The sequence below is a fragment of the Lutjanus erythropterus genome, chromosome 3, assembly GCF_056507025.1.
Source record: "Lutjanus erythropterus isolate fLutEry1 chromosome 3, fLutEry1.hap2, whole genome shotgun sequence".
In the NCBI taxonomy this organism is placed as follows: Eukaryota; Metazoa; Chordata; class Actinopteri; order Lutjaniformes; family Lutjanidae; genus Lutjanus; species Lutjanus erythropterus.
The window spans coordinates 26,241,030-26,263,826 of record NC_139319.1 but is presented as its reverse complement, the minus strand read 5'-3'; the positions used below and the strand labels follow the sequence as shown (position 1 = coordinate 26,263,826).

Here is a 22,797-nt window from a genome sequence, read left to right as displayed (position 1 = left end):
GAAAGTGCTAACCACTGTGTCACACCCATGACACACCCAGACAGGTGAATTATTATTTCTAATAATTATTTTTGCCTGAATAAACCTTTTCTCAGGACTTTTGTGGCATGTATAGACTCTAATTGATGCTCCTATTAGTTGTACATGTTAGGGTGGAAAAAATACACCTTTATCATTGTTACTTGTAGATTGAGTCCTGTGAACTCAAGTAATCTCCTCCAAACTCCATAGAAGTCTAATCGGACAGAATAACTGAAAACACCTCTATGGGTGTGCAGAGCCTTTAAAATTAAAGAGTGATGATGGCCAAGGCATACTGGCAACCACAAGGTTGTAGGTTTTGTCGTATATTGTCATGTTTCTCTCTCTGCCCATGTGATCAGTCATGCATAAAATATCTTAAAAAACAACAGTGAACAAATATCAGTTGAATTCCAGTCCCACAATTTCATGATTTGTCTACATTCAGAGTTCAATGAATCCTCCTATCTTCAAGCAAGCAGATGTTGCTTCTCTGCATCCTCTCTGCATGTCTTCCTCAGAGCTAACTCCAAACTCAGTCTTACAGCATGAGCTCTGTGACAGTATGTGGTCTGTCCTTGTAGTGGTCTGAGCCCAGCACAGAGAGGGAAATTCATTCAGGTGCAGTGTGCACTCTGCTGGACCTACACTGACCTGGCACACACACACACATGCACACACACACGCACACACACACGTGCACACACACAGTGGCCTCATTTCTGCAGCAGCATCCCAGCTGAATGTCTGAAAAGTCTGAGGCCCCCAGAGACAGAGCAGGGTCTAGCTGGCAGCGTGGCACCGAGTTCTGGGTGCTGCAGATAATTCCAGTATGGTAGAGAGAAAAGGAGGGCAACAGTATCTCCGACTGTGTTTTCTGCTGATCTAACCTTGCACAGACAGTCTTCCGCAGAATTATTAAAGTTTTTTTTTAAACAATTGAAAACATTCACAAAAGTCTTAAAGGCAAGACCCTGCCATCTGCCTGTGTTTTCTTATTTTGTCATTATCTTGCGGTGCTCAGAAAGCCTTACCAACCCAAAATGTTGGTATTTGGTGTCCTGAGACTCAACAATCAACAACCTTTCTGGTGCATTTATGATCAACTCAGACAAAGCCTACTGATTCTATCTTTAAAGCTTTGCCAAAATGCTTTTTAGCCACTGCAATGTGAATTGAGTGAGTAGGTCTCAGTGGGCCTTAGTAAGGACTTTATGTGTGTACTGTAGGTACAAAAATACAATAGGTCAAACAGGCTACCCAAGGTGTATTTGTTTGTATGCAGTCTGTACCTTTTTTCTGGTTGTTCAAGTGTTGGACTGCATGCACAATATGAAGGTCAAATATTTGAACTGATTTCCATGCATTCTTTGCAGAGGTCTGTTTGTACAATTGTGTACAGAACAAGATGTGAAATGAACTGACAGTCCCTCAAACTCTTTAATCAAATATTTAATAAATTCTGATCCACTCAAACCTCACAAACACATGGAACAGTGCCATGGCATGGAATATAAAATACAGTGGAGCAAAATGAAATGAAATACATTAAATATGCCAATGAACAAATAAATACACTGACTGACACTGAGCTAAACCTCACGCAAACCAACTGCAAACATGTCAAAGGATCATACTGACTTCATATGTTATAGTGGATTCACCACAAATCACGTTATCCATTGGTTGACAATTTTTGGATTACTTCAGAATCAAACACTGAAACAATTGCACCCAATACTAAAAAATTGGATCCAGCCACAAAAATTCAATTCCATAAATGCTCTGCATTTCTTTTTAAACATCATTTGAGTTAATAGAGCATTGTTGGAAAAGTTTCCTAATCTTAAAATTTCCTGGGCTGATTATATTTACTTACATTTTGTAATTTGATTATGTTATCCTGATTACATGTAATCTGTTACTATCCAACCCTGCTCTTTACAGTATTTACATACAGACATGAGAGTGGTATAGATTTCCATCTGACTCAAGAAAGCAAATGAGTGTATTTCTAAGTCTGGTGAGATGGCATTGAGTATTTCTTAAGGAACGGAACAGTTTCCTTGCTGATTTCAGACAGCTTTGGAGAGTAACAGATTACATGTAATGGGATTACATAATCTGGATACAAATAAGGTGACTGTATTCCTTTACATTTACAAATAAAAAATATGTAATCAGATTAAAGATACATTTAGTAGAAATGGGGATTATTAGTGGTATTACAGTTTTAAAATAAGGAATGACTACCATGCACAGTCACACACAGTTGCCAATTTTGATAACTGATGATATGTTTTGAGTCATTTTTTTAATTAAAAACATGTCTAATTTGTCTGATTTCTTTACTCTTCTCTAATAGTAAACTGAGTATTTTGAGTTGTGTACAAAACAAGACATTTATTTTCAGGTGATTACACACTAAAGAAAAATTAGTATTATATTCCATTTTTGCCGTATTCTACCTATAAATCTTACACACTGGTCCTTTAAATCTGTGAAAATTGGAGAGGTTGTTGGTCTGCAGGCTCCAAACCAGCAGGGAGGCTACAAAAAGACCTGCTTTTTAAGATGACATCTCTATTTCCTGTTCCTCTCGAGTGCCATCCCACACCTCTCATCCTGTTTCATTTCACATCTCGGTGTCTCATCTCGGAGAATCTAACAACGTAAATAAAACAGCTGCTCAGATCCTCCGCCGTCTGCCCTGTCAGCCACCCCACTGCTAACACATTACTCACCTGAATAATGCATGATGGGAAACAGGAAGTAGAGGTGTCAGCGATTACACAGTCTTCATCCCAAATGAGAAGGCGTGACCTTACTTTGTCTCCCCGCTCTGTCTTGTCCTCAATGTTCCTGTTTTTTTTTCTTTCTCCGCTACCTCCCTCAACTTTCTGTTCTCTCCCCTTCTCATCAAACACCATCCTGCTTTACAGATCCAATCTGCAACATATTTCTGCTATCCCTCCATCACTTTCATCCCCGCGTCCCTTCCAGGAGGCGTTCAGATTGCTATAAATCAGACATGTCCCAGCACACAGCAGCATCCTGCGGGACCATCACCAATGTGCTGGTTTGGCTCTTCGTATCGAGTCACGCAGAAATCTGCACACACACACGAGGGAAAAAGGAAACGCTATGAGGCAACATCAAAAAATAGTCAATTCACTTCAGATATTGAGTCAGACACAGACAAATCGGATGTTTATGCTCATGAAATTAGATTTTGTACAACAGTATTGTCAGAGGAAATCTTGTCCCCCAACTTATTATCCATTAAACAGCTCAGCAGTGCATTTCAAAGTCTCATTTTATTGAATGTTTTCTTTTGCTGTTTAGCAGCTGAAACACATCAAGACTCAGCTTAGCTCAGTACACCTCTTCAACAAACTGACAACATTTCTATTGCCGCTGGCGTCTCTGAATTCTGCACAATTACATTATTATCTGTCTTTTTTTAGTTTGGTTGATATGTGTGTCTCTAGATGGTGTGTGTGTGTGTGTGTGTGTGTGTGTGTGTGTGTGTGTGCTCATATGTAAATAACTTTGTCACGGTGTGTTTGGAATCTCTAATAATGTGAACATGCAAAATCAGAATTGCAAAACAATTTGGCACTTTGCTCTAGCACGAATGCATCTTCCTCTCTGTCTGCCGACCCCTCCCTGCCTTACACACACAAAGACACACATATATACATTCAGACATGTACAGTTTCTCACCATCCACCCCCTCTTTGCATCTGCAGGTCGATGTGTGTGACGCTGGTGTTCAGTACGAAGGGTCAGAGGTACCTGCGGGTGGGGCTGGCTGTACCTCTCTTTGGTTCTCTGTCCTGCCTGAGGGCCATGGTGGCAGAGGAGGGCAACATCTCCCCAGACCAGGTACACACACGCACACACCCCTTTAGTATTAGTTTTGTAGCCTGACATGTTGGAAAAAAACACCATAAACATTTATTTAGTTCCAAATGAAAACAATATACTGAACCTCACATCCTGTACTCAGTCATTGTTCATGTTATCAGTAACACCTGTGCTTTTCCTCCTATGACAAGTCCAAATGTCTTCTGGTAGAAAGGCCTACCATAAGTATATCTACTTAAAAAAAAAAAAAAAAATAAAAAACTTTTTTTAATCCATATATGCCAAACATTTCAGGGCACCAGCATCGCAAAAGTGAGATTTGCTTTGTTTTATATAATTTCAAATGGAATATATACAATAAATAAATAAATGAAAATAAAAAAGAGTAAAATAAACTAATGAATTAATCAATTATACAAAACAAAGGACAGTTCAATCTGTCATGGTTGTGGTTTTTGTTGATTTCTTGTTTTATTTTGGTAGTCTTGGTTCTCCCTCATGTGTCTAGACTTTAATTTCTGTCTTTGTTCTTTTTCCAGCTCTTTTTGATTGTCATGTCTTTCACCTGTTTGTCCACCTGTGTCCCATTAGTTCTCTGTGTCTTGGTCAGTTCGTGTGTTTCTATGTCAGTCAGCCTGCATCCTCTGTGTCTCCGTCCTGAGTTTTTTCCCCTGGACTGTTTTTTGAGTTTGCCTTTTGTGGATTCCGTTTTTGTTTGACCTTGGATTTCTACCTCCCTTTATCTGTGTAAGCCCTTGTTTCATTTGTTTAATGTAACAATTCAACAAAAGGAGGAGGACCCAAAAGCAGACAACACGAGGGGACCAGCTCAAGAAAGTTTGAATGAAATTAAAGACAGCTTTGGAAGTCATTATTTTAATGTCAACTTTTGTTGACAATAAGTGATTCAGTGGCTCAGCAATGAAATACTGTATAAAAAAACAGATAAAAACAAGAAATCAAACAGAATTCTTTATTATAGCAGGGTAACACTTAAATACACACACACCCTTAGCTAAAATGTCACCAACATGAGAAAGGGTAAAAGAAAAAGGTTCCAGAGGCGTGTGTTCATCTGTCCTCCAGCACATGATGAATACTGCTGGATTCTCTAAACCTGCGTCCAAAGCAGCAGGAAAAAAAGAGATCAGCAAGGACTCAAACGTTCCATGAAATTATCCTGCAGATATCTTAATTAGGCCTATACATATATATATATAATTATCCTTTTTCATGGTTCATACGTGCACTGCTGCGCTATCCATTTTTATAGAACAAATATACTTGTAGGTTAAAGTGTGTTTGTCTCATAAAATCTGTTCTGAAAGTCATCTAAGCAATCCTAATATGTTTTTCCTTCAGTGTTCTTAAGTGGGTGTAATAATGTTCCTGGTTGAGAAAGGGATGAGATGAGTTGTGTCTTCTATGCAGCTGCCTGGAAGTTATGTTTTCCTTTATGGCAGTGTTTGATTTCTATGATTTCCTGAGGGGCAGACATCTTTTCAAATCAGCTAATAGACCATGAATTAGGTGCAGTTACAAAACAATATTTTGAAAATGGAAGGTTTTTAGCATTCTTGTGCAGTTCATGTTCCCTGTTGACTTGTTTTGCAAACTAGCAGAAGATTAATTTCCATTTCTCTGTTTTTTTGATGAGGAAATTCATTTCAGTTCACAGGATGAGATTTTGTTGTTCAGCTGTTGTATCTCCTGCACACCCATGGTCCACCCACACAGGTGTTTTTTCGCAAACTGGGCAGATTAGACCTATTCTCTGGGCTGTGTGCGGGTGTAGACACAGTTTCTCATTAACATCTCCCACACTCGTCCGTTAGTTTGGGTGCATTTGTTTGTAAAACTCCACCTCTGACTAGGAACCTTACTGGTTCTGCTTCTAATTCCTAACTCTACCTGTAACGAAAACAAGTCACAGGACAGAGGATTTCTTTTGTGAAGGGACACACACACACACACACACGCGCACACACTTCAGGAAGCTGTGCTGTGAGATTGTTTGGTGCCTTTCATCTGTGTCCATATCTCCAACCATGTCCAGTTTTTAAAGTATATTTGATTTGAGTACGATAAAAGTGTGTGTGTGTTGGCCCTTCATATAAAACCACGTAGGCTTTGTTCAGACTGCAGGCAAGTCTGATTTATTTCTCAGATCAGATCTGTAAGACAGACTGTCTGCACTGTTACTTGCAGCTTATCAGATCGGATTTGTGTGTCCAGACAAAACTAACCAAGTAACTACGTACCGCTGTCTAACGTGGAAGCATGAGAAATGGAGAGAGCCTGTACAGAAGCCGACACAGTAAAGGTTCTGCTCAGCCGCTACACTTCCATCACTCTGTACTTGTCATTGTACGTTGGCATTGAGTGTCATATTGCGAGTAGGCAAAAGACAGTTCACAATCTGATTTGAGCAGAAAGAGCCAGCTTGAGAGAGATGGGAAGAAATCAGACTGTATTTTACTGTTCAGACTTTTCAAAATCAGTCTGAATATGCCAGAAAGTATTTGGGCTGAAAGTCTTAATAAGGCCTTATACTGCATTCTAGACAAAACGAAACTCAAAAATGACCTCCTACTAGGGTTGCACAATTAATGAACACATTGTTGAAATCCTACTATGGCTAACTGCTAATTATAGAAGCTGAAATGTTTTGATAAAAGAAAAATGTTTGACAAATCAGCATTATAATGAAGTACTGTAATGCTGCAGAGATGCCATAGCCTACAAATCTCATTCTCCAAATGTAATAAAACATATTTGTTCAGTACAGTCTCCACCAAATGTCACATTATTGGGATTTTCTTTTTCTTCAATGAATCTGAAAATTGTTATGCAAAAGTGATCATTCCCACTAACCATGAATCATATCACAATTGCAATATCTCAGTATGTTTTCTTTTACCATACTGAGCAGCCATGCCTTCTAGTAGTGACTCTTACCCGGGCCAAATTCATCTAACCACAACTTCATGAAGACGCAGTTGTTAGTTTCGAGGGAAGTGCGTATTGTAAAGGCTAAACCACCAAGGCTAACTTAAAGGCAATGCTTAGTATAGTTGCCTGTATTTAATTAAAGTACCCTCATATAGTAATGTTTGTGAGTATAAAAGTGCTGTAAAATAAAATATACGTATAAGGGGGTGTGTCACCTCAAGTGTTGTTTGTTTATATATGCATGGAGGCTGCTGACAGTTCAATTATGTGTTCACTTACCAAAGAAGTTTGTAATGGTCAGCTGTAATTTTTTTGTGTACGTTTGGCGTTGTGCACCTGGGAGGTCACAAGCTGGACGTTTCAACTGTGAAATTCGGACCTCTGACTGTGATTGGAGCGTAACATCAGTCATACCATGTTCACTAACCCGCCGAGCCTGTTTTCAGCTTAATTCTCTTACGTCCTTTTTATCTCTTCTCTCCTTCATTCTATTGAAAAACGAATATACTGCATTTGTGTTGGACAATTACAGATGTGCTGAATCAGGGTCATATTGAATCAAGTGTCCCGCACTCCACAAAGTTGTCCTCACATACAAAAATAACACGTTCATTATACCATGCCTGTGTTTAAATCTTCATCCATTATTATAATTTAACTTCTGGTTCAGTCTGTCTTACCATTGACAGTTTAAAATCATAATGCATCACAAGTTAGAAGTGCTGTTTCCATGGTTACCTATAATTAAATAATCCTTCACACAATGTTGGCACTTGAAAATCATTTAACAGGACACCTGCCTGTCAATCACATTGCATTTTATTTTCTCATGTATAATAAAGGTGTAGAATTTAGTAGTGGTAATTTTCCCTATTCATACCTCACATTGGTTTGGTCCACTGCCTACCTATAACCATGGTTGTCTCTTATTACTGCCGAAATATTTAAAATTTTTAAAATACGAATTAAGCAACTAGCAACAAATCTAGTGGCTATGTATATATATATATATATATATATGTAACGTATATATATTTATTTCCATACTTGCTACAATCTCAGTCAGCACTCCCCTGACAGCAACACAGCACCTCCCCCTCTCCCCTCGCAAAGTAGCAGCTTTTACTAAGCTTATGGGGACACTGTGTGTCTGTCAACAGGCAACAGAAGAACAGGCAGACAACACAGAAGGAGAATGAGGTAGTTTGGTAGAGAACATAGTTGTAACAGAGTTTGTAATGACGAGAAGAAGAAGACCCGCTTTGTTTTTTTCACTTTCAACTTTGTGCTGTTGTCCCCACCAGCCGTGGCATGACCCTTGCACTTTAAGGCACATAAAATACAAATAAATAAAAGGAAAACTTCTCAGTTCACTTCAAAAACATACAAGCAGAAAATTCTTTATTTGTTGTTGTTATTTAACTGTCTGAAGATCTCAACTCAAATATGAAACATATCTTTGATAGATAAAAAAAGACATTCTAAAAAAGAAATTTAACTTTCATATAATTCCCTTTGCAGATGTTTATGTTTTGAATTTTTATCTTGATGTATTTCAGTTGTCATGTTGTGATCTCTGATTCTGTACTTGTTTGAGAATTTTTTTTTAGTCTTCTGCAATCTTCTTAATATGGTTTATTTCTAGAGATTTAAAGCAGCAACCTTTTGTTGGTTTACTCTGATATCTTTGATTACAAATATATTTAGTTTTGTTTCCTCTGCATACAGTACCTTTGTTGGTTTATTTCTGTGAGACATCATGCATCTATGCGAGTTATTACAGAGACTCGGCTTTGGCACCATTGTGTCTCAGTGTTGTTGTTTTCCCATTTTCAGTTGAATTATGAATTCGAATAAAATTGTTCTTTGTCCCTTGTGAGTGAATTTGGTTTGCAGTACAAAAAAAAAAAAAGAAATGTGGTTCAGCTCTGCAAAGATTGTTTGAGGCGTACCTGCAGGCACAAGAGTTCACCGTGTCTCTCTCCTGCTCTCTGTCTCCAGGTCATCCTATCAGAGCTGTACTCCACGGGTTTCCAGCGTTCCTTTTCAGATGATGATGATCTGACATCGATTGCTGATAGCGATGTCGTCTACGCCTTTCAGGCTCCTCCCCTCTATAGTCGTGGAGGCTCCAATGCACCGCACTCAGGTAACTCAGGGACTCATTTCCAGCCTCCCTCTGTTCTCTTGATGAATTTTATTCACATTTTTCACTTTCAGTTAGCCCCAGTGTTTCATTAACCGTATTTTTCACAGACAGACATTTTATTTTGGTGAGAAGAGCGACAGCATCTGCAATGTGTCTGATGTTCTTCCTTTTCATTTTGTTTCTTTATGCATGATAGCACCCAAACAAAAATTAAATGCCATGTCTGAATGCCACCCTGGTGCATCACATCATCTTAAGCAAAAAGTTTTCTTGAGTTATGTCTCACTGGGATGAGCTCCTGCAAATGATTAATTAATCTAAAACTCTGTGAAGTTATCAGATTGGCAAACAAGAACTATTTCACTACAGTTTCTGAAGATGACGCCACATATCAGAGTTCTGATTTTTTTTTGTTTTCAGGCTCGTTCTCCCACTCTCTCTTATTTTGTGCATAAGGTGAATAATGACAGAAGAGCTCTGTCTCTGTACATTCACAAAACAGAGTTACAGGAATAAGGTTGAGACAGCCTTACATCATCACCTCCCTTTAAAAGTAAATGACATGAGAATAATGACACACAAACCCTCAGGCTTCTTTGTAAAGCAGACTAGCTGTGATATGTGCTTCACTCTGTAAATGTTTTGGCTGTTCAATATGTAGGCACCTTGTTTTTAAAAGAAAATTGTTTTTCGTACTTATGAAACATTAGCATGAGTCTTCCTAATGGTATGGCTTAGATATATCTAATGGTGTATCAGGGGTATATTAGCTTGGGCGTCAAGATTGAGTCTGAGTTACAGACGAGGGTTATGGAGTTTGAATTACATGGATGTTAGAAGAGATGTCATTGGTTAAATTGTTGGATGTGTGAGATCAGAGTTTTTGGAGCTTGATCCAAAATGGGACCTGAAAATCAGGATAACAGGAGCTCTGCTGCTTTGTGTTTGACTTCTCTGTCTCTTGTGAGTTTAAGAAAGTTCAACTAAATTGCTGCAGTTTCCCCTTTAAATGCCTGTCTTGTGCTGCCAACTTCTAGCAGCAGCGGAGTAAATGTCACATATAGGCCTAATTAAGATTTCTTATATACACATAAGTGTTATCACAGGATATCTGCAGGGCTTGAAAAGTTGAATTCATTTTCCTTCAAGAAGTCCTTAAAAGAGGAAAACCTCTAAAGGTTTAAAGATTAAAAACTCTGTGCTATACTAAAAGTTTGATGGTGGTGACAGTGGATTCTACACACAGGAGGTGGTTCAGAGGTTCAGTCGGCACCATCATGCCTGTAGCAAACACTGTTATTTTTAAATACAGGCTCATCGTCTCATGATGGGCAGGAGTTGATTTTAGCACTTAAATGAGTTTAAATAGATTAATCATTTTAATTGGTTAATCCATCTATTTCCTTCCAATTAATTGGGTCCAGTTTGCATTTGATTAATTATATCATGAAGTTATTTCTTTATGCGATTGGAAATACTGCAATAAATGTGATATAATAATAAATAAGTCTTGGCCATATGCTCCACACTTGTTTTAAATCATTCTTCCATACTGTCGACAGTGTGGTGGGGAAACAGGTATTCAGTTATTCCAAGTTGCATTAAAAAGTTCTTTAAACGTCTTAAATTTAACTTGATGAACCCTGCAGAATATCTATCTGTTTAACCACTTAAGAGAGGAAATACTGTGAATAAGCCAGTTTTTGTCAAGTTTAGTATAATCTGTTTGTGACATCAGCTGGTGAGTGTGTTTTCAAACATGTCAGTTTTCATTTTCAGCTTTTATTAATTCCAGGTACTTACAGAATGAACATCAGCAAAATGCTTTACCTACAAAGTCAGTAAAATGAAAAACAGACCCAACTTTTACAGTATTTTTTTCTGTAGTTTTAATCTTAACTGTAGAAACTGGGGCACTAATGGATATCAATTTTTTCAAGTGTGAACATTTTAACTAAAATAAAAATAAAAACCAGACTTTAGGGAGTAATGAGACTAACTAAATTACAGGAAATATCTTTAGTTTTAGTCTTTGTCAACATGGTCAAACTTGTCAACACACCACCAGCATGAGGAAGCCTGAATGCATACCTTTATTCAGGCTGGTGTGATTCAATTTCCACACACAAAGTGTTTCTATTGTAATACTTATTCTGAACTTTTTAAACATTGCCCTTGACAAATACCCTCCATATTAATTAAAAAAGCTAAAACTAATATTAACCAATAAACTAATAAAAAAACTGAAATAAAACTATATATTTTTAAACAATACAAGCTAACTTGAAATAAGCAAACTCACTCTGCAAAATAATGAAAAGTACAAAACTATAATAACTCTGTAAACATGCAGCAGAATTCTACCTGTCATAAAATGAGTTATAGAATTAATGAGAAAATTATCCCAGAGGTCACAGGTACTTCTGATGGGGTTAATGAAACAAGAATGAGCGTCATCCTCTCACTGTAAATGGATGGAAGTCAAACTTTAAGGTTCACATTCAGCTGGTGGTTCTTCAGCAGAGCTTTTGCCGTGCAGAGGCTGTAGGTCTCTCTCACCACATGAGCAGCACTGCTATTTCTGTAACCGTCCTGTCACTTTTCCTAAACAGAGACCCGTGTTTGAAAGCCACACAGCAATTACTTTAACAGATCAATGTTAATGTCTGAAAGGGGCTTAATTGAGACATATTAGAGCTGTGAGTGTGAGGTCATTAATATCCATCTCTATGGGAAAGTTGCGCTTAGCCTTTTGTCCAGCCGCATGCCGCTGAATGAAGACTTTATGGGGTTTTTTGTTACCCCTGAAGAAGATTGACATCAATTATTCACACGTGTGTTCAAAGTGCTCATGAAAAATTAAGACTGTTCACTTTCTCAACAGGAGGCATTTCTATTGTCACTTCACAGTGTCACAGTACAGAGAGATGGAGCAGACACACACTGTGCTTTCACTCACACAAACACACACACACTCACACTCGCAAATCCACAGTGTAAGTCAAGTAGGTAATGAATCCATTAGAATTACTCTGGAGAGTCTCATAAATACATGGCCCTCTAGAGGAAACTTTGTGCAGGGAACACACACACACACACACACACACACACACACACACACACACACAGAAATCCACTCGTAATGAGTCACACATAAAAGTGCTCATTGGGAAATGTGACTTCCATTCTTGTGAGCACGCTGATGAAAATGATGAATGTTTCCTCACCTCAGAATTATTCAGATCACAGCAGATTCCTGCATATCATAACTCCATTCAATGGGATTCATGTCATGTTTTATCAAGTGTAGCATGTGAATTTACACATTCATTACTGTTGAGAGACCGTAGTGTGGTATTATGGAGATAAAAGATGATGTATGGCAGTATTTTCTGCATAATTTCATCTTAGTGGGGAGGACAGTTGTGGGGAAACACAGGGACAGTTTTTACATAGAGCATCATTAAATTTCATGAAGCATTGGAGGAAAGTAATTTGTTCGGCATATCTATATGGTTTATTTAGGTTTGACTGTGTGGTTTCAGTGTATAAAAACTGCTCTGATAAAAACTTACATCCCCAGCTTTCTGTGGTGTCAGCTGAATAAAAAAACCTAAACTAGAAGAAACCATACTGAGTTGAAGGAACTAAAGTTTTGCTGTGGTTACAGAGTTTATTTAAGGCCACAGTTACTGTAAGCATATTATACTTTATATAATGATACTTTCTGTCATTTATAAACAAAGTAGTCACTCCACAAAATGAGCGTTACTCCAGTCACTTGAGATCAGCTCCCCTCTCCTCCTCCCTCTGGCCCATGACAAAATGTCAAAAATCTAATATAATCTGGTCTACAAAATTATGTTATTTAATTAGTTTTTTCTGTTTTTTTTCATAGTAGGCTTGGATGCATCTATATTTTCATACTTTCATACCCTCCTCTTTTACCAGGGTATAAAGTATTTGTGTAAAACTTGTGTAGAATTACTCAATTTGACTGCATCCCATGATGCTGAAATACTGTAGGTGGAGCTAATTGTCATAACAAAGGAAACAACACACACTTGGGAGCTCTTGTACATTTACAGCATTGTTGCTGTACAGACCGACAATTTCATTACTTTCGCTCCACTTAGCATGCATTCACGTCACTCTGCCACCACAGACAGAAATAATGATAATAATAATAATAATAATAATAATAATTTTATATAGTGCTTTTCAAGCTTGCGCACAAAGTGCTTTCCATATTAAAAGATTTACAGAACAAGAATTAAAAACTTATAGACCCACAAAATTCCCCATCCGTTAAATACAGAATCAGGAGCATAAAAGATCATATAGAAACATTTAAAAGAGCATTTAGAGCAGATAGAAACAAACATTAAATCCTTAAAACAATAAAACATTAATGATAGCAGGCCGTCCGATAGAAGTGAGATTTAAGAAGTCGCTTGAAAGCTGCAGTGGTGTCTGCTGATCTCAGACTAAGGGGAAGGCTGTTCCAGAGCCAAGGGGTCATAACTGAAAATGCACAGTCGCTCTTAGTTTTAAGTCTGGTCTGAATTGTGCTAAGACAACTCTTTCCGATATCTTTGAGATAAAAGGTAGTTTAGAAATTGGCTTTGTTTTTTAGGTCTGTCAGATCCAGTGTGGGCCCTTTAAGAGGCGGCTGAAATGAGGTGCTAAAGCATCCATAGTTTCTTTCAAAAGTTTGGTGGGAAGAGGGTCAAGTGGGCAGCATGACGTGTTCATATGTGACAGTGTTAAGAAGGTCCTGTAATGATATGGGTTTAAAGCAGTTCATTAGCTCCAAGTGAGGGCCAGGAATATCTACAGTTGATGCAGGAGGAGTTAACTGTGCTCTAATGGATTTTATTTTTTCTATGAAAAAGGTGAGGAACCTTTCACACTCGGTGGCGGATGAGGCAGTTGCAGCTGGTTTCTGGGGGCTGACAAGGGTATAAATCGTACTAAATAAAGTGTGAGGATAATGCTGGTTAACATAAATTAGCTGTGATGTCACCATGTCCAAGGTGGATAGGCATAAAGTATTTGTAAGGTTATTTGTGTCTGAATGACATGTCAGAGAGTCTGCTGCCTTGTTATAGAAGGGAATGAATGCACAATTTATTTTAAACATTAGAGCCTCAACACTGGATAAATCACCCACAGCAACAGGGCTACACATAAATTTACTGTTAAAGATTGCAGCCAGACCTCCGCCACGACCACTCACCCTAGGACAAGTACATTATTTAAAACTTAGCTAAGTTCACCAAGCCGCAGCCAGGTTTCTGTTAGAAATAAAAAATCTAAACCACTGGAGGTGATGTAGTCATTTAATATGAAAGTTTTGCCTGAGAGTGACCGTATATTAAACAAAGCACATTTAGCAGGTTGTACGTCTTGACTAGCTGGTTTAATGTATCTTAGATTTAGTAAATTTGCACTGCTGGTTTTTAGCTGCTTGGGTCTGGGTCTAATTAGTGCTGATATTTTGAAAGAGCTATGCCAGGACTTAAGGGTATAATGCTATGTGAGACATATGAGGTGACGTGGAATAGCTGATTCTTTGGTGGTACTGGGGGTTCTGGGGTCGTCGAGGGGTCATGTTCACTGCAAGTCATTTGAGTATGGTTTAAAATAGCATGTTATATGTTTCCTGTCAAGATACGGGCACCCAGACTACTGGGATGTAACCCATCACAACCATAAAAGGAGGGGCGTTTCCAGAAGAGGTTGAAATTATCAATAAATATAAAATTGCGCACACTATACGCTGACTGCAGCCAGGTGTGGAGACTTAAAATTCTGCTAAAATGTTCAGTGGCTTTTCTCAGGGCGGGGATTGGCCCAGAAATTGATACTTTTTTCCCCACATTCTTGCAGTATGTTTAAAAAGGCAGATAAAATCCTGTTCCAGTAATTCAGTTGAGCGATGGCGAATATCATTTACTCCAACAAGAATAACTACGTTTTGTGCAGAGTAGTTATTCACAATGCCTAGGATCTTTACTGTGATGTATTTGACTTGAGCACCAGAGAAAGAGAGTTTTAGTGTTTTTATTCTTTATCTGTCTCACTATCGAGTCGCCAATTATGAGTGAGGATGCGGGCGGGTGCGATAGCGGGGCTCGGCCTGAGGAGGCGGAGGGGCGTGTTAAGGTGCGCCGATTCTGAGGGGAAACGGTGGGGGATACTGTTGCGCGTCCACGGGCAGGATTGGCCATAGCTTGGCCAGGCCCTGTAACCTTTCCATCCTTAGGCGGTGATCTTGGAGTGCTTCCCACCGGCTACAGGAAATCAGTCTGCCATTCGCCCTCTCTCCCGCTCACTGAAGTTTCACACTCATGATACGCTCCTTTGACCACTCAGTAGTCTGCAGAGTTTGCTGGCTTACCTTTAACACTGGCACTAAATCCAAAATACTCCTCAACAGAGACAGAGGCATTTTTCTTTTTTTATAAATAGTTACTTAGCTGCACACTACAGTACAACATTTATAGAAAGAGGAGCGTGTTTATAGGATGGTGTCGAAAAACGGACCATTTCTTAATACCCTGGTATAACATCATACCTTTATACCACCGAGGCTAATTTTATAGCAATTTAAACTTGAATACAAATAAAAAAAAACAACAAAAACAAAAAACAAAAGCGTGGGAGTTTTGGAGAGACTATTATGTATCATGTATTCATACGTTTTACACTTTTTGGACATAAAGTAGCAGAGGTTAAATATATTGTGCCAGGTAGGAAATAGGGAGTGACTGCTTACACAGAAAATATGTGTTCACACAAGCCTGATCAATGTTTCTGTATATTCTGGGGACAAGTTGTCCGAGTTGGTCCTAATCACATATGTCAGGTAGAGTAGAGGTCTCTTTCTCAGACTAAACAACCCTTCAGCTACAGTACTGCTACTGTCCATCATGTAGTTTGTTTTTGCAGCTTCTGTGAAAAAGTAAAGTCCTGCTGCTGCCATGACGGATGACTGCAGAGAAAGCCATTTGAACCAAAAATATAATGCAGAATACACAACTCAGTTTTTTTCTTTTACTCTTTTGAGTTTTTATGACATATCCAATTGTTTGTGATGTTACTTTAAAAGTTTGAAACACATTTATGAACTTCCTTTTGATTAATGTCTTTTGGTTTATTTTGGCTTCATAATCCTGCTGAAAAAAACATGCATGCATATTGCTGTCTTTTTGCAAGTTTCAGTTTAAGTAGAAAACAAGGGAGTATGTGAGGCAGTGAACTCATCTTGTCTTTTTTTCCCTGTGATTTATTCTCTCACTGGGCCGTAGCAGCAGTATCAGTAGAAACCTGTTCAGTGGGGAATCAGTAGAAAAAAAAAATCAACAATATTCTTTCCTATGTGCTCATTGGAGACACCAAGTTTTCATCTACAGTGTTAGCAGTGGTAGATAATAATATGATAATGTATCACTTGGGAATAGGCTGCATGTCTTTCATTGTGTTAACTTCTCGTATTACTGTCTCATATTATTTTTTAATTTGAAATACAAATGTGTTCATCACATGATGAAATGTACCCCACATAGATATGCCACCCCAATAAAGGAGGTTCAGTTTGCAATTTGCAGACAGTATGAATGAAAAACTGTGGAATGACATGTGAAGATGGCTAATTTACCTCAGGTACTGATGTTTTTCAAAATCTTATGAAAATCAGTTTATGTATGTAAAATTAGATTTGAGTGGTAGTTATAATTACAACAGAGAACAAATCTTTTTCCAAGATGATTTACACAAACATTAAACTAACAGTGTACCAGCTCAACAACCCATTAACACTCGTTTTATTAACTGTTTTTTTATTATTCTTTTGAGGTGTTGATTTTTTTTTAATACTAGAAAAAGAAGATGACTGGTTGCTCTGAATACTCAACTGCTGATCAAAAATGTGTTTGATGCCCTTGGAAAAAGTGGGAAAAAGGATAAACAGGAAGGCAATTCAGGCACTCCAAAATAGAAGAAAAACAAGGAAGGAAATATTAAGGAAATAAAGAATATTAAACAGCCTTCATTGCAGGGACAAAGACCTAGGGTGATCAAAACATAATGACTTTTTAAATTTTTTAGTCACTACAATGAAGGCTTTTTATACATTATTTTTCCTTCCTCTCTTACTTTTTAAATATATTTTTGAGTACTTGAATTGCCTTCCTGTTTATCCTTTTTTTAAAAAAACTTTGTTGAATCATGCAATATAGTTTTTTTAGCAGTTCATAAAAAGATAGCTCATAGCCAAGTGACTAATAAATTAGCTGAGAAAGAAAAAAAAAGGGCACAAAATAAATAAGAACAACAAAATAAACCGCAACATAACATATGTTGTATCTTTTAAGCTGAAAGGGACAGTAATTATTCACTGGTTATTTACTCTACATTGTAACTTCATATATTTTTTCATTTTTTTGTGTATCATTATTTCTCCATCGTTCGTTTTCATATAGGCCTGATTGAAGATCTCTTGTTAAATTGGAAATTTTGTCATCTTACCATCAACCGCTAGGCACGCATGAAAACTGAAGTAGTTGCCCAGTCTAATATTTAGCATTGTCACATATACAATACAAATCATCAAATTTGACTGTAGTCAGTAGAGCTGGGCAATATTTTCCAAGCACCCATCGTCAGCCCATCCATCGGCGAGTGGCAATAATCTTTGTCCCCCTCCCACCTCCTTGCGTTCTCTTCAGTCTCAGCTGGGAGATGTGTGCAAGCGGTGAATTCACTGTGTTACGCATGCTGCGTATGTTCACTAAGTCCAAAAGACAAATTAAACTCACAAAGTATCTAGAAATGACATGTTCTCACACTTATTTTCCATTTAAACTGAGAAATAGAACTGTACACCTTCTGAATTCAAGTTTCTCTCTTTTACCGAACTAAGACAACCTTGATCGGCTTGTTAACTCCTTGGAAAACACACTTAATTCAAACTCGACAGAAAAACATGTAAAACTCACCAAAACTGTCTTTGTTAGTCTGTCCACTCTTTCAGCAATCACCAGCTCTGGTTTGGTCAAAATAAATCCTTAATTCACTGTGTGAAAAGAGTGTAAAGAGTCTGATTCTGCAGGCTGTTTTCCTCTCACTCGTCACCCAGCTCAGCTCACTCGTGGTCGGCTGAGTGGGTGTGAACTTCGCCACTGGATGAAAGTGCAGTGCAGAGCAGAGGCTGTCACTCTTACATCAACAAAATAAAATGACAAATATCGCCCTAAAAATCGGTCAAAAAAAGCAATCAGCAATGGATTCAGCCCATCGTTGATAGACGATATATTCGTCCATTTGCCAAACCCTAGCAGTCAAGACAGAAGTGGCAAAAACAAAATGTGTGTAATTTGCAATAAACTGGCAAGTAAAACAGGGAATTTAACCCTAATGTATTCTCAGAGGTTAGATCAGCATGAGGCAAAGAATGAATTTTCCAGTCTGAAAGCAGGCAGCTGTCTCATACTGATGTCCTCCCAGGACTGTCTTCGTCAAGCCACCTCAGCATGAAATTTTTTCAGTCACTTGACAGTTGTAAAGTGACATTTAAACAGTAGAAACAAGATGCATTGCAAAACTCTGCTCAGAAATGTACTCCATTTACTGTCCTCTTCAGACTGAGAGAGACAAAGCTGAAAATGTGCTTTAACAGCAAGAGAGGACAGGAAGAACTGAAGCAGGAATAAGGCAAATTACCACACAGCAGAACTTGGGCATGCAGTAAGAAGTTCAGATGGTGATTTTCTACTGTGATGTGGGCTTCATCATCACACCTCCCTGCTTACTCCCCTCCTCCTTTTCCTCTCTGATCCTGAAAATGATATTTTTGCCACCATGTTATTGCTGCTCCTGCAGTGGAGGATACAAAAGAGGCTGCTGCTGAAACGTGTTCTTCACAAGCGAGAGGGCTTTTCAGATTCAAGGGACTGACCTCACTGTAACAACTAACAAGAGCAACAATAGCACTAGTAGCAATAACACAAAAATGCAGGCTCATATTGACCATCTGTTACTCAAATTGGCCCTAAAATATCATGTTCACCCCAACACACTTGCATTTTATAACAAACATAGTAGTGCTATTTTCAGTCTGAACAAAATGTAAACAAGAATATAGTCAGACATGCTAGTGGCTCTGTGAGGCTGTTTGTCGGTGCTAAATATTAGCATGCTCACAGTGATAATCCTAATATACTGATGCTGAAGTTCTCCATCAAAAATGTTACCTCTTTGCTTGTTATCACTAAACATAAAGTACACCTGAGGCTCATGGGAATGTTATTAGGTTTTGAGCCTTGGATGAATTTAATTTTTACCTGCTGGTAACACAAGAGGAAAAGTTAAACACAATATATGACTGTAAGTGCCAGAAGGGAGTCTCTCTCGCAGCAAAACAACAACAAAAGACATAGTCTTTGATGACATTGTGAAGTAGTATGGCCTCATGGGAGTTGTCTTCCAAATTAAATAACCACCAGTCCAGATGAAAAATCTGATATGGTAGAACTCATATTCATGGACGAGGTAATGTATGTTTACTCAAGTTTGCTGACTTCTTTCGTCATTCTCTGACATATCCGACGTATCCCATGTCTTCATGGGCATTACTGCGACTGGCTGCAAGTAAGAAACAGACCGTTACCTTGGATAAAAATGACAGATTTGACTATGGTTGGAATAATGCAAGCACACAGCTCAACAAATTATATAATATAGGTCTAGCATTTTTTGGCATTTTAATACAATAATGTTACATTTTATACTTTTAATATGTCATTATTATAATTTATCCTGAAGGGAACATGAATGTAGCATGGCAGTACATCCCATAGCTGTCGAAAGGCTTGGCTGGTATCCATTACTTCAAGTCTTCATACCGTCTTGACATTTTGCGGGGTATATGGTATTTGGCAGTATTTGTCTTAAACTTGTGTTAACTGGCTCAACTACAATGTAGCAGCACTATTCCCACAGATGAGAAACAATGTACACATGTGCAGGAGCTCTACTTGAGTCTTAAGAAGCTGTGGCCTTTATTCACTGACAAACTCAAAGCTGTAAAATCACAGCAATGTCTCTTTACAAGAGAACTTCACTGCTCACCTTTACCTCTGCTCAGCACACACTCACCATCACTCTGTGATGGTAGACAATAATTAGTCTGCCCCTTGTCCTCTGTAATGCCCATTAAAGTTTCACACTCACAAGGCAATGCTACTCTGACCAGTCATTAGTCTGCAGTGTGTTATCTTGCCTTTATCATTGGGACTGAATTAAAAATAATCTAAAACAGGGGCAGAGGCATTTTTCTTCTGTTTAACTTATTAGTCCTGTCACTTTAACCCAAGATGCCATGTTTCTTCATCTAATGAAAGCCGCGTATGTCTGCTCAGCTTTGCTGCTGCAAAGAGACTGACCCCTGCAGATGTAAGCTGCACACTACAATACAGCATCTCCCTATCAGTTTAATAGAAAGAGTTATGTCTTTGCTTATGATGGTATTGAAAATCACACCATTAGGATTTCTTAATAACCTGGTATACCCTTTATACCGCCCTCATACCGCCCGAGCCTGCAGTAGCTGTCAAGACATTTCACTTTAAATCTTAAATCTGAAAACCGTGGTTGCACTAGGAAAGGTCAAGGGGTCAATAAAGTTAGATGGACTAACTGTCTGGGAACCACAAATATATGTTTCAAATTTTAAGGCAATCCCTCCAAGATATTTCACTAAAAGACAAAAATGTCAACCTTTTTGTGGTACTGGAGGAAAAGTCAGGGCATCACCAAAGTCACTAAGATTCATTGTCTGTAGTCCACGAGTGTCTCAACTGAAATGTCATAGCAGCGCATGTAACACTTGAGATATTTCTGGATCAAAGTGGCTGACTGATAGACCGACTCCTTTCTAACTGTCTAACAGTCAGTTGTGTTTGCAGGTATAAGAGCTTTGATATTACAATGGTCTGCTTAACTGAAATATATTAATTAAGCATTGTTGTAGGAGTCAGATTTGTTTTGAATTTACTGATTTATTTATTTCACCAGAGAAGGCATTGAGAAGTTTATCTATGAACGTGTCTGAACACTGAACATACCAGCTGTGAAGGCAGAAGCAGTACAACATTCATATTTGACTCTTGGCAAATAAATTTTCCAAATGCCCTCTACTTGCCCCTGACTTTGTTTTGCCTCCTCCTCCACATCGGTTGCTGGTATAAGAAATAATGTGATAATGGGAAAGAGAAGGAGAGGAGGAAGAAGGGAACACTTTGGGATCCCAGTGTGTTCTGCGTGGGTGCATGGCAGGGACTGATATGAAACAATGAATAATGAGTAGTAATTCATTTAATAGCATGATGTAAAGCATAGAGAATATAAACCTCAGCGTCGATTAAAGTAACTGACATGTTTTATAGTCAGTTGTGCTGCATAGGGTTTATTGTACGCAGGGAATTCCTGTGTCGTCATAACCTGCTGTGCATGTTAGTGTGTGGGAGCCGGACTGCCCCGACTTTATCAGTAAGCGTTCTTGGGGATATTGAATCAGCATAGCTCCCAGGTACAATAATGAGGTTTCACATTTAGAGGAAAAGGCAGCAGGAGGTCTCATGATGGAAAACACTGAAAAATCAATTAGGTCCAGAGCACCACAATAGCATCCTATTTCACCCCCAACAATCCAGGCAATTTGCACATAAATAGAGTGATAAAGCTCTGTAATGCTGCACAAAGAAAAAGACTTTCTGCTGAATAGGAGCTCAGGGAAGCTTAGCGTGCTAACTTTTTGTGATGTTCACTTGGTGCCCTTGAAATTAAAAAAAGTGAAGGCCAGGCTCAGCCACGTGTCTCCAGGATAATGGAGAAGTCAGTCAAGATTTGAGCAGAGGCCAACTGGGCTAAGGAAGACAGAGTGTGTGTGTGTGTGTGTTGACTCGCACAAACAGCATCTACATTCTGAGACAGATTCAGTAATCGAGTCTCTCTTTCAATCTCTCCCCTCCTTCTCTCCTCCACACACTTACTGTACAGCGTGGCACCACAAACAGCACTCCAGCAGGTTATTGAGTGTTCAGGTCGTGTCACGGTGAACCGCAGAGCTGAGGGTAAGCCACTGTGTCATTCCCATCAACCCACTGTGGGCTGAGAGTGAGGGATTTCGATACTACTCTGTGGTGTTTATCAGGGCAGTCACATCCTTCAATCACTTACTTACAGCGAAGGTATTAGTTCTGCACGAGGGAACACTCACCCACACACACACACAATCATCATTTATGTGGTCAGCACAACAGACAAATCACTTCCCACAATCACACTGTCAGTATCTTTAAGTGTAACTCTTGTGAGGATCAGGACATTAGGAAGATAATAGAATGGATGCAATATGTAGATCACACATTGTATTACGTAAAGGAGTTGGGATAAAATTTTTTTTGCCAATTTTGCCTTTAATAACTTGCCATGTTTTTATTTATCAGAAAGATTTTGTTTTGGCCGTTTTTCACCTTTTAAGCTGATATGATGGACATGGATCAGAAACAGTCCTTGTCTGCTTGTTACCTGTGAGTGACAGTTACCTTGTTGAACTGCTGTTGCTCGCACACATGTGATGTCCCCATACAGACAGAATTTCTGCTGCGGTGCTGTTACTGCCAGCCCTATCTTTCTGCATTGAGTTTGCAGAAGAGTTTTGAAGAGAAGAAAAGAGATGTAACCCAAAAGCACAGTGAGACACGGTGAGAGGGAGAAAAAAAGAGAAAAGAGAGCGCGCA

General features: G+C 38.6%; 1 protein-coding gene across 1 annotated transcript in view; it reads left to right on the top strand.

The window, feature by feature from the left end:
• usp43a (ubiquitin specific peptidase 43a) overlaps window positions 1-22,797 on the top strand; it is a 170,584-nt gene that overhangs the window by 79,021 nt on the left and 68,766 nt on the right. Inside the window, exons 5-6 of the mRNA XM_084715618.1 lie at window positions 3,774-3,909; window positions 8,845-8,992. Coding sequence (XP_084571744.1) covers window positions 3,774-3,909; window positions 8,845-8,992 — 284 coding nt within the window. The remainder of the gene's footprint in view (window positions 1-3,773; window positions 3,910-8,844; window positions 8,993-22,797) is intronic.